The 17608-nt window shown below is 43.2% G+C and overlaps 1 protein-coding gene and 1 pseudogene across 3 annotated transcripts in view; both read left to right on the top strand.

Annotated features, from left to right (window-relative positions):
* The window catches only part of NOX5 (NADPH oxidase 5), a 132097-nt gene that overhangs the window by 79818 nt on the left and 34671 nt on the right, over positions 1–17608 (top strand). For 2 of the 3 annotated variants that reach the window (XM_017851141.1, XM_017851140.1), the window contains exons 1-2: positions 6014–6104; positions 16495–16618. In XM_017851141.1, the coding sequence (XP_017706630.1) occupies positions 6055–6104; positions 16495–16618 (174 nt within the window). In that variant the 5' untranslated portion in view covers positions 6014–6054. Of the gene's footprint in view, positions 1–6013; positions 6105–16494; positions 16619–17608 lie in introns of those variants that run through there. The other variant, XM_017851142.1, reaches the window with a different exon arrangement.
* Positions 12505–14015, top strand: LOC108514723 (ATP-binding cassette sub-family G member 2 pseudogene; annotated as a pseudogene).

Here is a 17608-nt window from a genome sequence, read left to right as displayed (position 1 = left end):
TGAGCCGAGTTCGTGCCACTGCACTCCAGCCTGGGCGACCGAGCGAGACTCCACCTCAAAAAAAAAAAAAAAAAGAAAAGAAAAGAATCAACAAGTAATTCAGTGGACAGCTAGAGTCAAAACATGCCTTGCCTTTGGGGAAGAATGTAGGAAAAAAAAAGCACTTTATTCAAAAAAAGCCCACAACAAATTGGGAGCATGGCTAGAGATTTTAAAAAGCTGGCTCTCTCCTCTACAGTAAAATATGCTCCACTTTACCCAAGAAATGAAGAGAAGAGGATTTCATGGGTTTTTTTTCCTTCCCCAATGATATTTTACTTACTCAATAATCAGATAAAGGCAAAAAAGAATAGCAAAATATTTTGTGCCTAATGGGACTACTATTTTAAAACAGAATTCCTAGTATTACCAGATGTTTGGCAAAACAGACATTCTCTTAGAACATGGTGGGGAGTGAAAATTGTTTCACAATTCTTTTTTTTTTGGAGACAGAGTCTCACTCTGTCGCCCAGGCTGGAGTGCATGCAGTGGAACGATCTTGGCTCACTGCAGCCTCCACCTCCCAGGTTCAAGCGATTCTCCTGCCTCAGCCTCCCTAGTAGTTGGGACTACAGGTATGCGCCACCACGATTGGCTAAGTTTTTATATTTTTAGTAGAGATGGGGTTTCATCTTGTTGGCCAGGCTGGTTTCGAACTTCTGACCTCAAGTGATCTGCCTGCCTCGGCCTCCCAAAGTGCTGGGATTACAGGCGTGAGCCACTGTACCCAGCTGTTTCACAGTTCTTGGAAAGCTATTTGGCTATGTCAAAAGGCTTCAGAAAGTTAATACTTCCTGGTTTAGTGGTATTAATACATTGTGCAACCATCACTACCATCTATCTTCAGAACTCTTTTCATCTTGCAAAACTGAAACTCTACATGATTAAACCGTAACTCCCCATTTCCCCTCTCCCCTTAGCCTCTGGCTGCTTTCTGTCTCTATAAATTTAACTCCTCCAGGTACTTCACATAAGTGGAATCATACAATATCTTTTCGTGACTGGCTATTTCACTTCAGTGCTGCCCATCTTATAAGTTCTTATTCTTTTTTTAATACTTGTTTTTCTTTCCTTTCTTTTTTGAGGATTCTAAACATGCTTAGAGTCTATGATTTTCACTTCTTAAAGTATGAGTTCTTCTCCCTATTACTGGTTTGATTGGCTATTTTTCTTAGCATTCTTTATATTCTTTTTCAGATCTTTTGGAATGGCAGCTTACTTGTTCACCCTGAATGGTAATTGTGTCAGCGAGTGTGTGGGTATGTGTGCGTGTGTGTGTGGAAGCATGCACATGTTAGTGTTCAGTCCTCATCTAAAAGTTTTGTGGTAGCTTTCACCCCACTTCCTGGGCTCCCTAGTTCAATTCTGGCCTTGTATTGGTGTCTCAAGGCTCCTGTTCATGGAAATCCTGAGGCTATTGTGGATCCAATCACCAAGGAGCAGTTGACCCAGTCTACTTCTTCACTATCAGGCTATGTCAATTTCTTCTTCTCTCCTAAATACAAGATATAAATAATTGTCCCAACAATGGCCAGTCCTAGCTCTTTTCAGTGATCTGCCATAGGCAGGGTCCTCTCTGTGGAGGGTGCATGGCAATATATTCAAGCTTATGTACAAGGCATTTGAGGTTGAGACATGGAAAAATACCAAGGCACTCTGTGCATGTTGTTTGTGCATGAGACTGAAACTCCTTGACCCTGAAAACGGGACAAGGAAAAGAAAGTGTAATAAGGAGCACTGAAAACAGCCTCCTGAGACTATGGTCTATGTGTTTTTCCAAGGCCATATGTGTCTCATGGCCCAGCTGCAAAGAGCCACCTAGTGGATGCCTTTTGTTTGAATTGTAGTTTAAACAAGCTCTCTCAATAAATATTCGGTGGACAGATCTTAGAGTGGCACTCCCTCAGAGGAGCTGCTCCCACCCTGCTCAGCTGGAATTGTCTGAGTGCTTCATTCTTGGTGCTCACTGCAGTCACAAGCTGCCCCCTCAGATGAGGGGTTCACACCGCTTCACCTGCAGCAGCCTCTGCTTGCCTCTGGACTTGGAGCTGTGCAGGACTGTAGCTTCAGTTTCACTTTCCATTGCGTATTTCTGCCTTATCTCTGGTCAATAGAGATGTTTGTCTGTTTTTCAAGAGCAGGCAGTCTTTTAAACCGGGCGCAGTGGCTCACACCTGTAATCCCAGCACTTTGGGAGGCCAAGGCGGGTGGGTCACCTGAGGCCAGGAGTTCAAGACCAGCCTGGCCAATATGACGAAACCCCATCTCTACTAAAAATTCAAAAAATTAGCTGGGAGTGGTGGCGGGCGCCTGTAATTGCAGCTACTCAGGAGGATGAGGCAGGTGAGTCATTTGAACCCCAGAAGTGGAGGTTGTAGTGAGCCGAGACCACACCGCTGCATTCCAGCCTGGGCAACAAGAGCAAAACTCCCTCTGAATAAAAAAAAAAAAAAAAAAAAAGACTTTATCTCTCATCGCTTTGTGTGTGACACAGATGGGGAGGTCTCAAAGACTGAACTCAAAGAGTTAACTTGATGCATCTCAACCAGAAGTCCCAAGAGACCACTTCTTACTTTTCTGGCTCCAGCTCGTGGGTGTGAGGGAAAGGATATTAGCATGGATGCACCCCTTTGGCTGACTGCAGGGTCTCAGCCTCCCTCAGCCAACTCCCAGTACTCCCCAGCTATTTCTTGGGTAGGCACCTCACAAGCACTCACAAGCCGGCCACTCACATCTGGTCACTCTGACAGCCTTTGGAGGGGATCTCTTCTTCCATTGCCCCAGAGTTTGTGTCTCTTTGGAAAGCACCTCCCAGTGCAGGAGCTCTCTTCTGGGCCTCCAAAATTCACAACCCCTGAGTAGCCAAATAATACCAGAACCACACCAAATTCCATGCAAAATTAGGGAGAGCCCCCCACTTCTTTCTTCAGGTCTCAGATCAGAGTTCCAGGGTAAAGCTGGAGAAGAGACCCACACTCTCCCTTGTTCCCGAGGAACCACCTGAAGCCCACAAATCCAGCTTCCTCCTCAGTGGCAAACCTGCCTCAACAAGGCAAACTAGCTTAGGCAAGTGAGCTCATCAGACACAACCCCACTCTGAATCCCATGCTGGGCTACCTTCTGTATGCAACCCGAAATACACAAACATTCCATTTTAGCAGTGATTTTAATCTAGGTGAGTGGATTACACTGATTTTTACTCTTTGTTTGTGCTTTTAGGCTTTTTTTTCTAATTTTTAAATAATAATAATAATTATTTTTTAAAATCGAGATGAGGTCTCACTCTGTCACCCAGGCTGGAATGCAGTGGTGTGATGCAGCCTCTACCTCAAGCGATCCTCCCATCTCAGCCTCCTGAGTAGCTGGGACTATAGGTACACACCACCACACCCAGCTAATGTTTTGTATTTTGGTGGAGATGGGTTTTGCCATGTTGCCCAGGCTGGTCTCAAATTCCTGAGCTCAAGCAATCCACAAGCCTTCGCCTGATAATTAATGTTTATAATTTGTGTAATTATAAGAAAGTGTCATTGAGAGAAAAAAAAATCTCTCCTTCCAAACGTTTTGTTAGAAAAAAGACTCTTTTAAAAATACATTTTCTGGCTAGGCACGGTGGCTCATGTCTGCAATCCCAGCACTTTGGGAGGCTGACGCAGGTGGATCACTTGAGGTCAGGAGTTCGAGACCAGTCTGACCAATATGGTGAAACCTCCACCTCCACTAAAAATACAAAAATTGGCTGGGCCTGGTGGTGCATGGCTGTAATCCCAGCTACTAGGGAGGCTGAGGCAGGAACACTGCTTGAGCCCAGGAGGCGGAGGTTGCAGTAAGCCAAGATCATGCCACTGCACTCCAGCCTGGGCAGCAGAGTGAGACTCCATCTCAAAAAAAAAAATTTTTTTTTCATAATGTTTATTACTTCCCTTGTAAAAACTTGCATTTTGTCCAGATACTGGGATATGAACTAGATAGTTATCAGAACTTTGGCGAGTATTGATGTGTTGCTCCATTGCTTAGCATTGCTTACTGGCTTCCTAGCTCCTAGGTAATCCTAGGCCTTTAGCTCTCTTCCTGCCAAGTTTGTCATGACCTGACTCCTGTTCCCTGCCCCAGTTCTGCTTTCAAATGTGTGCATCTCCAGGTCATTACCTGAACTGCTTATAGTTCCAGAAACACAGAACGCATTCTCATTTCATGCCTTTCTATACCATCTTCCAGCTGCCCAGAATGTCCTTTTCCGTTTCCACCTGGCAAACTCCTACTCATTCTCCAAAACCCACTACAGATCAGTCACTTTCACTGGGAAGTCTTCCCGATTCTCCCTTCCCAGCGCTGTCTCGCAACACACTTCTGTATCTTCATTTACCATGCTGGATTATCTTACTTGTCTCTCTCTATACAATCAGGGCCTGGCACATAGTTTCTCCTAAGTATTTGTTGAATTGAGGCAGGTTTATTCATTCCACAAACATACATGGAATGCCCATGATATAGTGAGCTCGTGCTAGTTTCCTGGGATTCAAAATTAATGAGTTACAGATCTTGCCTTTAGGAGCTCGCGGTCCAGTGGGACAGAAAGAGACATATACAGAGAGTTACAATTCCAGTGGGTACCAGCAGCTCTGTCTCACATCTTCTCATTCTTGCTTTTTTCCCTTAGCTGGCCATAACTTTAAAGTATAATTCATATTTACTGCTTGGCTTATTTCCTCAAAAGAATTTTCTATTTCCTACGTATTATTCCTGAACTGATTTAATGGAATGCGTTTGTATCTCTCTTTACTTTGCCAGGAAAACTATCGAAATAGTCAAAGTAGCCTCCAGAATTGCTGCTATCCAGGCATGGGAGCACTCCATTTCTAGAGATTACCAAAAGACCACTGAAATTCTGTAGAACTTGTCCTGGGACTGGCTCCAAACAAATGAGAACTGGCTGAGCCTATAGGTAGAAAAATATGTGAGTGACAGCAAAGGGGCTTCCAGTGAGCCCCTGCTGGTTCGGAAGACTTGACATGGCTAGCACCAAAGGATCCCTTTAGGGTACCCACACCATGAGCCACATACTGGGAGAAATTTCTTGCAGCACTCTGCTTTAAAACAAAATCATGATGATAACTAATCATTTCCCTGATTTTGGAAATTAACCAGAGACATCTAAAATCACCACTAGGACATCCCAATCTGCACCAGATGACCAGGGTTATCATCCAGAGCTGATCGCTTTACAGGCAAAACAAAAAGTATAAACACTTTGAATTTTAATCGCAGAGTAGTATTACCTAAGTAATTACACAATTTCCCTTAAGTTTAAAACAAAATAGCTTGCAAGTCCCACTTTTTTCCCCCAGGCTCTTTGGGCTAGGAACCTCTGCATGTGATTGTTTCAATATAGTTTTACACAGTATGTCGAGACTGCGTTTAGTTCCGTAGGTGGTTAACTGCACAGTCTCCACAGTCAGCCCAATGTAGTTGTAAAATTTGTGCTGAGCCCACTGGACACATTACTTTACCTCTGTTTCACTTTCCTAATCAATAGAATCATGCCAACACCCACCAGACAGGGCTGTGTTAGGAATTAAACTGAGCAATACATGCAAAGTTCTTAGCGCTCAGAGTGAGTGCTTAAACATTTTTGTTGATAATTGATATTATTGTTATTGGCGAAGTCTTGCTTGACTTATAAGCAGGGCCTGCCTGGAGCTGTTGATTGTTTCCACAGTATATTCCTAGATAACCTAGCTTCATCATAGTATTTTTGAGGAAAGGAAAGAGAAGATACTGGGCCAGATGGAAGACAGCTCATCCTTCGGAATAAAACTCTTGCCCCACTGCATTCCATGCTTCCTGGTTGGGATTTTTCTAGACCAACTCAGCCACCAGTCTTATGAGGGACTGTGGGTGTGAGCAGGTCTTCAGGCGTCAGGAAGAGGAGGAGTTAAAGGGGTGGCTACACAGTGCAGGCAGCCCTATGGACAGCAGTCTTTCTGGGACCTGTGATCTGGAAGACAGGAGAAGATGAACACGTCTGGAGACCCAGCCCAGATAGGCTCTGAAGGCTGTAGAGGGTGAGTGACTCATTTGTCCAGCTTTCCATGCCAGGGACAAGGGAAAGGTGGGATTATTTGCCTTTGTGGGATCTACAAAAGGTGACTGTGTCTGCCTTGGGCAGAAGTCAGAAGATCTGAGATCTATTCTTGCCTTGCTACTAGCAAGCTGGGCAATCTTGGATAAGTCACCAGCCCTCTCTGGGCCTGTTTTCTCATCTGTAAAATAAAGAACTGGCCAAGTCAGTGTAATAGCAATATACAGCATTTGTACAATGCTTTCCAGTTGCACTTTTCCAAACAGCATCTCATTTAGTCGTCACAGCCCTTTGTTGGAGAGATGCTTGTGGGTTGGTCATTCAGCTGGTACAAAGCAAGGCTGGACCTAAAATCCTGGTCTCCTGGGGTAAATTCTGGCCTCTGGTGAGCACATTGTTCCCCTTGAGCTCTGAAATCTGAAGATTCCCAGCGCCTTCCTGCTATCTACAGTGTTACCTTCCTTCCCTCCCTATTCCCTCACCACCTACATCACCCTGGCTGTCCCAGTCTCTTCTCAGTCCCTTCCCAGAGTTACCTCTCCCCTCTCCCAAGCTCACCACACTGATCTTATTTCTGAGAAGTGGGAGGTGAACAGCAGATACCTCCTCCCCGCCCTCCCTGGGTTAGCACTTGCGTGCAGCCCTTTTTCCAGAATTCTCCAGAATGCTTTGTGGAATGCCTTCCCGAGGGTCCCGAGAGGTGAAGAAGGTGGAGGGTGTTTAACCCCCAGGGCAGCATTTCTCCAGGTGCACGGGTGGGTCACCCATGCGTGGGTCACAAGATCCAGGGTGCAGGTGAAATGTGCAGATTCCTGGGCCCCACCCCAAGATTGGTGGGTAAGAATGCACATACTTACAAGCTCTCATGTTTCTGGCAAGAACATATTGCAGTTTGGGAACCACTAGTTGTTAGGTGAATGCCCTTTTGGGCTGCAGAGGGCTGTCTTGAAACCACTAAAAGATGGCTAGAAGTCAGTGGGAAGCGTGAATGTCTTGGGCAGCAGTGATGGGAAGCCGGCTTCAGCTCAGGAACATGAGAAGCAGGCACTCGAAGCTTGGTTTCTGCACAGGCAGTGAGCGTCCCATCAGTGAAGGTTGAAGCAGAGTCATTGTTGGGTGGCGGGTGGGAAGAAGTGTGTGGTGCTGGGCCCAGGACAGTGGTTCTCTGGGGCTGATGTGAAAAAACCTAGGAAGCTCTTAAAAGAGGCTCCTTGGCTGATGTTGAAGCCACGAGGGATGAGAAGGTCTGGTGGGAAGCTCCCTTCCAGCTGTGGGCTGCTTCTAGTACACAGGGATAGGAATGATACCTACCTCACTGGGCTGCACCAAAGATAGAAGGGGCCAATATACTCAGTAAAGTGCCTGGCACACTGGAGGGCCTGGAGCCCCTGCCTGGGAGCTTGCAGGAGCTGGCCTATCTCAGCGGGAGGCTGGGCGGGGGCATTGTCCTGGCCCTTAATACTTCTAGCTACAGGTTCTCTCAATGCCCCATCTCATCCCTGTCCTCCACAGTGAGTTGGGCCCTGAGGGCTTTGGACTGGCCTCTAGCAGGGGCTGCCTGGAGCACCCTCCTTGCTGCCTGCGGCTCCAGTAACTCACTAGGACCACAAGTTTATAGGCGAGGAGAGAGTGAGGACCTGGACAGGTGATCCGCGAGAAGAACCTGAGGAGTCTGAAGCCTGGCACTTAAGCCTGGCTCTGCCCTGAGTCAATGCAGGGGCCCTGGGAGGACATCTCTGTGTGCTCCCTCTGGGAAATGGAAATCCATATAGGACTTGCTGACTTGGAAGGTGAAGTGAGTTAATAGGCATGAAAAAGAGAAGAGAAATGTGTACGTACCTAATCATCAGGTGCTAGACAGATGTCCTATGCCCGTCACAACTCTGCAAGGTGAGCTATCACTAACGCTTTTAATAAACAAGGAAACTGAAGCATGCGTGCACACACACACACACTAAAGCATATGTGATATATGCGTATATATACACACATCCATACACACACTAAAGCCTATATGATAGATGCATATATATACACACACATCCATACACGCACTAAAACATATATTTGTAAACCAAAAATAAAAATCCAAGCCCCTCAGCCATCTGAATGGACCTGTCGTCTCAGCAAAGGGCATTCCAAAGTTAGCCTGAAAAACTAGTTCAGGCCGTAATGGGAAGGAGGGACCAGACATGCCTCATTATACTCTCTTCCCTTGTGGAATTACTGATAGAACAGACTCTTTAAGTCTGATAAGAAACATTTACACTCTATTGTCTTTGAAGCCTGCTACCTGGAGGCTTTACCTGAATGATGAAGCCTTGGTCTCCGTAACCCCTTATTTTAACCTAGAAAACGCTGCTCTGATAGGGAATTACAGTTATGCTGGAACACAACCTAGGGAGAGGCTGACAGTGCCCCTCTCCCACCAAGTGAAGACCACCCCCACCCCCACAAGACTCTTTTGCGTTACTGGACCCTTGAAGCTGGGAACTGTGCTTGGGAGGGCGGGTTCTCACCTGATCAGTGGGCTGTACCTGTTGAGCCACTTGCCTCACAGGTGTGTTCTGGGGTGAGGTTCTGCCGTGTAAAATGTTTGTTTTACTAAGGTATTAATTTGCTGGGGGATAAGAGGCCAGTAACACCCTTGGTATCACCTTTTGGAGAAGCTGCCCTGGGAAGCCAAACCCCGGGCCAGAGCTCACTGGCGGAACAGGATTAAAGGTCAGGGGATGGAGAGGGATTTTTTGTTTGCTTGCTTTTATTTTATTTTATTTTATTTTATTTTATTTTATTTTATTTTATAAGGGATGGGTTTTCTGTTGCCCAGGTTGGAGTGTAGTGGTGCGACTAAAGTTCACTATAGCTTCGACCTTCTAGGCTCAAGCCATCCTCCCACCTCAGCCTCTAGAGTAGCTGGGATCACAGGTGCATGCTACCATGCCTGGCTAATTTTTTTAGTTTTTGTAGAGATGAAGTCTCACTATGTTGTGCAGGCTGGTCTCAAACTCTTTAATTCAAGCAGTCCTCCTGCCTCAGCCTCCCAATGTGTTAGAATTACAGGTGTGGGCCACCAACCCCAGCCTTGCTTGCTTTTTAATTGTCTTACCTGGCAGTAACGAGGTACCCCCTCCTTCTCCTGACTGGGACTGTCAGAGGAAGCCCAGTGGAGAGTCAGGACTTTGCCCACTGCCCACTGTCCATGGAAGGGGATGGGGAGGGATGTGGGTGTGGCTGTGAACTGGCAACTTGAGAGAGTCTTGTAGTGGTGGGAAGTTCTGCATCTTGACTCTGTCAATGTCAATGTCCTCTTTGTGATATTGTACTACAATTTTGTGAGATATTACAATTGAAAGAAATGGAATAAAGGAATAAAGGAATTATTCCTCATACCTGTTTGTGAATCCATAATTATCTGAAAATAAGAGTTTTCAAAGATTATCACAAGAATGGTATATACCCATGGATACCATCAGATCAATCACTCTGAGGCTTAAAGCAACACGGAACAGAAATCCTCTTTCTCCCCTCCAGTCTTGCCTCTTTAAGGCCCAGTGCTGACAGCCTGACGATTCCCTTCCACACAGTGCTACTGTATTTCTTCAAAACGATTCACACCTATTATAGATAACTTAGGCGGTCTTAGCTGTTTCCAATGGCAATCTAGTACACAGGGGGTGGATGATGGATATGGGCCATCATGTAGTAACACTTTTATTTTTGTAGGATACATTCCTAAAAATTGAACTCCCTGAAAGATTGTCCAATTCGTGTTCTCACCAGCACTATGTGTATTGGATATTACCAATCTTTTGAACTTTTGTCATTCTGATAGCTCTTCCCCCAACTACAAAAGATGTAATTGTTATAAATCCCATTTCCCCAGGCATGAGAAGTGAATTGACCATCTTTTCAAATGTTTATCAACCGATACAAGTTCTCTCTTATGAATTGTCCTTTTATATCCTTTGCTGCTTTCCATTGGAGGTTTCTGTTTGTTTGTTTTTGTTTCCATTGAACTTACAGGACTTCTATGTTAAAAGAACACTAACACAGCTGCAATTTATCAATACCTAATAAAAGCATTAACTGTTATTGTTGCCCTTTCAGTTATTATTTTATAACAGGTGTCCCCGTTCCATCACGCTTATTGTGAATATTTTCCTTCAGCCTATTATCTTTTGAATGTATTGTCTTCTATCATGCAGAAATTAATTTTTACATCTACAGATCTACAGATCATTTTCCTTAATGTTTTTGGGATTTCCATCTTGTGCCCCTACTTAAAGATGATACAACTTCCTATAATTTCTGCTAATTCTCATTATCTTATTTATTTTTACATTTAGGTATTTATAATTTGACCAGAAAATGTAAATAAGATAGTATACAGTAGTTATCTAATTGTTTTCTTCTATGTAGACGTTCATTTTGCCAAAAGCATTTATTTAATTATCCAACTTTTAATAACAATTATAAATATGATTTTTAAAAATTTCCATTTGTAACTGTTTTGGCTAATAAGATAGATAGTAAAGATGTAAATAAATATGAACATATATATAGATATAGATGTTCATTTTTATATGCATATAAATATAGATAGATATAGATCATTGATTTTGGTCTATTTCCCTTGAGCCCAGAAACTAGCCATCACTAATACCTAGTATTTGGAGATTGAATTTAATGCATTAAACTAGAGAAACTAAATAAACATTGCAAATATCATAGAACAAGAGAAAAAATTACTAGTTTGTAAACATCCATGCTATGTTTAGGTAATTTCCTCCCATTTTTCTTGTAGTTTTAATAAGAATGAATGTTGAACTTTATCAGGTGCTTCCGTAGCATTTATTGACATGATAAAACTATTTTCTTCTTTAATTTGTTGACATCAAAAATTATGTTGATAGGTGTCTTGATAATGACCCATCCTTACATTACTAAACTAAGTAATTCTTAACTACCGAATTAGGTTCTAACTAACTAAACTAAGGCTGTTTTTTTTTTTCTTTAAGTAAACTTCTAGATTTAATTCGGTTATATTTTACTTAAAGCTTTGTATAAGTTAAACTTGTACAGAATTTCCTTTTCGTATGCTCTTTTCATTGGATTTGGGTAATGCTTGCTTTGTAAAACGAATTGGGAATCTTACTATCTCTTTCTATGATCTAAGATGGTTTACCATTGGGTTTATCATTCTTTGAAGATTAGATAGAACTCAGCTCTAAAAAAAAGCTGGTCCTGACGTTATTTTCAATGGTTGGCATTTAACTGCCCTTTTGAATTCTGGTTTTGTTTTTTTTTTTTTGAGACAGCATCTGCGATCTCGACTCACTGCAACCTCTGCCTCCCGGGTTCAAGTGATTCTCCTGCTTCAGCCTCCCAAGTAGCTGGGACTACAGGCGTGTGCCAGCATGCCCAGCTAATTTTTGTATTTTTAGTAGAGACAGGGTTTCACTATGTTGGCCAGGATGGTCTCGATCTCTTGACCTCGTGATCTGCCCACCTCGGCCTCCCAAAGTACTGGGATTACAGGGGTGAGCCACCGCACCTGGCCTAACCGCCATTTTGAATTTTTAAATAATTATTGGTCCATTCAGATTGTTACCTTCTTTGGGAGCTAATTCATTTCTCTAAATCCACCAAACATTTGCACACAGTATTCTTATAGTTCAGTAGCCCTTTCCTTATCTGTAGTTCTATTGCCTTTCTCAATATTAATGTATATTTGGAGGTTTTGTTCTCTTTTATCCTTAATCATGCTTGTCTTCTTAGTTTTTTCAAAGAACCAACTTGTTTTTCACTATATTGAGGCATAATTGATGTACCATAATCTGCATATTTAAAATGGATACTTTGACATGGAAGGAGGCAGACTGGAAAAGAGCCTGGGAGAATTTGAGAAAGCTCTTCATGATTTAGAAAGCACAGTGCACATGCTTGGTGGCACTATTAAGTGGAAGCTGCTTCTTTAGGGTTTGTTTGGAAGGTCCAGCTGACTCATCTCAACATTTATATAAATGATGGTCAATGTTCTGCGTCTGAGCACATGGATCCTGAGACTGGAAACTTTGAATAAACCCAAGTGCTATTAAGCAGAGTGAGTAAATAGTGAAAGCCATTTGCGCTGAGAGTGTGTGTCTGGAAAGAAAGGCAGAAACTCTCCAGATTTCTTCCAGTAATGTCGAAGTTTTTATCCCAATGTCACAAAGAAACACCAGTGCCTTACCCAAGATGACCTCCAAAGACCTGAAAGCATTTACTGAAAGAGCTGTGTTTTCATAACATCTGTTTTCGAGAAAAAGTGAAGAGCAGCGTTCTACACGGTCAAAAACCAGTTGAGAAAGAAATACAATTGAATACCAATGGGAACTGTGATGAATCGTGAAAAAAATGAATAGATAAATATGGTCATTCAAGAGTTAGGTCTGGATAGAGCAGTAGATTTCAAGGTTAGAATTCAATTTATCTGCAGCGTGTCAGAAGGAAAAAGAAAAAGGACTAGTATAGGAATGGAGCCTATTACTGATCCTCTCATCTTGTTCCTGGATGAGCCCACAACTGGATTGGACTCAAGCACAGCAAATGCTGACCTTTTTGTTCCCGAAAAGGATGTCTAAGCAGGGATGAACAATCATCTTCTCCCCATTCATCAGCCTCGATATTCCATCTTCAAGTTGTTTGATAGCCTCACCTTTTTGGCCTCAGGAAGAGGAATGTTCCATGGGCCTGCTTAGGAGGCCTTGGGGTACTTTGTGTCCACTGCTTACCACTATGAGTTCAATAATAACCCTGCAGGCTTCTTCCTGGGTATCATTAATGGAGATTCACTGCTGTGGTATTAAACAGAGAGGAAGAAGACTGTGAAGCCACAGAGACGATAGAGACTGCTAAGAGAGATAAGCCACTCACAGAAAAATTAGCTGAGTTTATGTCAACTCCTCCTTCAACAGAGAAACAAAAGCTGAATTAGATCAACTCTCAGAGAGTAAGAAAAAGAAGAAGATCTGAGCTTTCAAGGTCACCTATGCCACCTCCTTCTCTCAGATGTGTTTTCATACATTTATTCAAAAACTTGCTGGGTAAATCCCAGGCCTCTATAGCTCAGGTAATTGTCACAACCATACTGAGGCTGGTTATAGGTGCCGTTTACTTTGGGCTAAAAAATGATTCTACTGAAATCCCGAATAGAGCCAGGGTTCTCTTCTTGACCACCAGCCAGTGTTTCAGCAGCATCAGTCATAGAGCTCTCTTTGTGCTAGAGAAGCTCTTTATACACAAATATATTAGTGGATACTACAGAGTGTCATCTTACTTCTTTGGAAAACTGTTATCTAATTTACTACCTAGCAAGATGTTACCAAGTATTATATTTACCTGTATAATGATACCTGCATTATAAAAATAATGCTGTATAATAATCCTAATCTTGTTAGGATTAAATACAAAGGTGGACACCTTCTTCATCATGATGTTTACTCTCATGATGGTGACTTATTTGGCACTGGCCATAGCAGCAGGTCAGTGTGGTTTCCATAGCAATGCTTCTCATGACCATCTCTTTTGTGTTTATGATAGTTTTTCAGGTCTATTAGTAAATCTCGCAACCATTGCATCTTGGCTGTTATGGTTTAAGTACTTCAGCATTCTGGCTTTACAGCTTTGCTGCCTAATGAATTTTTGGAACAAAACTTCTGCCCAGGACTCAGTGAAATAGTAAACAATACGTGTGGCTACCCACTGTGTACTGGCAAGGAATATTTAACAAACCATGGCATCAATGTCTTACCCTGGGGCTTGTGGAAGAATCATATAGCCTTGGCTTGTACGATTGTTATCTTCCTGATTTGCCTGTCTAAAATTGTTATTTCTTTTAAAATATTCTTAAATTTCCCTTTAATTTACTATGACTTGTCCTCGCATAAAAAATAAGACCATGATTTTAAAAAATAAAGAAAAGGAAAAGAATAATTTGATGAGTATTGAGGGACAGTATAGCCTCCTGTTACACACGGTTTCACTTTCTATGGTTTGTTACCCATGGTCAACCAAGGTCAAAATATCCCATGAAAATTCTAGAATCAACAGTTCATAGGTTTTAAATTGCAGCCATTCTGAGTAGCCTGATGAAATCTCGAGCCTTTCTGCTCTGTCCCGCTTTGGTTCAGTGAATCCACGCTATACACGCTGCCCACCCCTCAGTCACTTAGTCACTATCTCTGTTATCAGATCCACAGATCTCAAGAAGAAGAAGGGTGAGTACAGTAAAATCACATATTTTCAGAGAGAGAGACCACATTTACATAACTTGTATTATAGTATGTTGTACATTGTTATAATTGTTCTATTTTATTAGCTATTGTTAATTTCTTACTGTAGCTAATTTACAAATTAAACTTTATCATAGGTATGTATTATATAGGAACCACATAGTCGGTATAGGGTTTGCTACTATCTGCAGTTTCAGGCATCCACTAAGGGGCTTAAAAAGTATCTAGGCCCAGCTACTTGGGAGGCTGAGGCAGGAGAATGGCGGGAACCCGGGAGGCGGAGCTTGCAGTGAGCTGAGATCCGGCCACTGCACTCCAGCCTGGGCGACAGAGCAAGACTCCCCCTCAAAAAAAAAAAAAAAGTATCCCTCACAGATAAGAGAGAAGTATTATATGCATACATCTGTAAAACCATTTCCATAATTGAAATAAATGTATCATTTTGACTTTTTTGTTTTTCTAATACATTAATTTCTGACTTTATATTTAGTAGTATGTACTTACATTTGTGTGATATGTATTTTATTCTTTGTCTAGTTGCTTATGTGAAAACTGGTACATTTATTTTTAACATTTATTTAATCTTTAAAAATAAAATCAATTCTCATTTATGTTCTATAAAGTCACCTCAAACACCGAATTAGTGAATTTGGAACCATTGTTCTTAGAAGGAAATATAGAGTTAGGCTCATGTGAGCCTCAGGGCACAATATTTTTGTCAAATGATCAATAAGTCGCCTTGTTCTATGTGTGTTTCTATTTAAAGACATCTTTAAAATACGTATTGTTGATTCGTTGGCATTGAACTCATGGCCAATAGCACTGTCACTTGTGCCTAACATGTACTTCCTCCGTACTGCACAGTACAGTCTTTGCTCGCTTAGAAATGCTAGACAGCACCGCAACATTATGGTTGGGGGCTGTTTTAAACAGTGAAAACACCAACAAAAAACACGAAAGTGTGAAAAATGCAATACTAGATAGATCATGAAAAGGGCACTCACTGTCTGAGAACTAAAACAAGAAAGCAGGCATTGTTGCCTTGCTCAACCTCAGTGGGGAGCAAATCATTGGGTGATTCAGTTTCCACTGCTCAGTGCATGTCCACAGATGACTACAGATGGGCTGTGAGTACTGATTCAGGGGTTACACATGAATTTTAGGAAGTAGGCAGGTTTGCAAATACAAAATCCACCAAGAATGAGGATTACTGTAGCTAACTCATTTAGGGTTATGTTACACTTCTGAGCCATAGACAAGGCCATTCTCCCAGGGGGACATTTACAGTAATAAGAATCTGTAACTCCTCACTCACTGCCTCAATTTTGGTTTCCTGGGTCCTGATGCTACGGAAGTGTCCTAATTTCATCACTCACCTCTGTTTAGATCATAGTACAGACAGCCCATCTGTGAGGGTTTTAGACAGCCAATACCCTGGTGACATTGTAGAAGACAACCTGGGCCTGAAGAGTTAAGACCTGAGGGCTGAATCCTGGCTTGGTCCATCTTGTACTACAAGCATTTAAGCAGAGGGTGGAGGCTTTGGGGCAGAATGGAAGAAAATGCTGGACTTGAATTTGAATTCTATCTCTGTCTCTAACTTGCTGAATACATTTAGCTAAGTTACTTAATGCTCTGGGCCTATTTCTTCTCTGCAAAATGTCTGAGCCCACCAGGCTGTCAGAGAGACCAAAGGAAGTAGTGGTGTTGGGAAATATTTGGAAAGCCATAAAGATCTGTGTAAACGCAAGATGGAAAGTCATTGTTGTCATGATGTTAATTAATGCAGTCGCAGCATGCCACTCTCTGACCTGATCCCCACAGTGTGGGTCCACCTCACTTGGGCCCTGTCATTTCAGAACCTAAAGAGAAGCAAGCTTGGGCCAGCCAACTCAGGATAAGAGGAAGAGACTGAGGCTTAGAGAGGAGGAGAAACGGCTGTGGGAAGCTCCAATCCACAGCCAGAACTGATTGACCCAATTCAACTCAGAGGCCCAGGGCTCTAGTTAGAGCAAGGCGGAGGCCCTGGGACCACCATAAGACCTCATGAAGCTTTGGCCACCCCAAGCCCATAAACCTGTTTCCTTTGCCTCCCAGCACCATGAGTGCCAAGGAGGATGCCAGGTGGCTCCGGTGGGTGACTCAGCAGTTTAAGACCATTGCAGGAGAAGATGGGGAGATCAGCCTGCAAGAATTCAAATCAGCTCTGCATGTGAAAGAGGCAAGTGTTGGACCAAGGCGGAAGCCCTGCATTTATTGTTATGTGCCCTGGTTCTCAGGGCATAGCCCTTACAAGGAGGGAAAGGGAGCTCCCTGGGGTTCCTGAGGTCTCCACCTTGTAGCAGGGCTGGCGGGATGTTTCTGGCACCCTCCCATTCCTCTTAGAAGCCATGGCCTCCTGGGTCTTCGAAACAACACATGAAGTTGGAAGTCAGTAGCTTGTCAAATCTTAAGCATTATGATTAACCTCACAATTTCCACTAGGCTCATGGGCAGAGCGGATGCTCTGACTTAAGCTTCCTCTCAAGATAAGCTTGTCAATGGTCTATAACCATTAAAGCCCTGTCTGCCGTGGCACACTGTTCCTAGTCCTCCAGGCTCCACAGCTACCCTGCCAACCCCACACAGCCTGCATGCCCTGACACACAGGAGACATCAGCAGAGAAGGGAGGACTGAGCCTAAAATGCCAGCCTCTCCCAGCTGTCCTCGGGACTGGCATTGAATAGCGGCCTGGTCCTTGACAGGGACTAGCCGATGAGCATCTGAATGCCCTGCTTGAATCAGAAGGACCCTCCCCTGCTGGTCTTGGGGATACTACTCAGAATTCTAACGCCACGCCTCCTCCCACAGCAAATATGAAGAAGGAAAAAATCCCATTCTGCCTAATGAGATAATCTCATCCAAATGGGAGGGTGTAAAACATCTTAAGACAAAGAGCATTCGGGATGGTAGAGACTGATAAAAGTACTACCCAGGGATTCTGGGGATGAAGAAGAAAGCCAAGGCAAAGTTGTCAGTCCACAGCAGCCTTCGGCCTATACCTCATACTTGTGAGCCCCTCATGGTTTTATTAAGTCAGACACTAGAGCTTCACAGGGTTCTCCCCCTGCCTTGAGGGGAGCATCCCAGGACACAGCATCTTTGGGTCACCCATCCAAGCCTGTCTTCTTAATTTCTGTGCTCCCAGGGTCTAACACCAGGCCTGGCAGG

This window comes from Rhinopithecus bieti, unplaced genomic scaffold (genome assembly GCF_001698545.2).
Source record: "Rhinopithecus bieti isolate Rb0 unplaced genomic scaffold, ASM169854v2 scaffold_31548, whole genome shotgun sequence".
NCBI lineage: Eukaryota > Metazoa > Chordata > Mammalia > Primates > Cercopithecidae > Rhinopithecus > Rhinopithecus bieti.
Note: the sequence above shows the minus strand (reverse complement) of the source record. Positions and strands in the feature narration are given on the sequence as shown.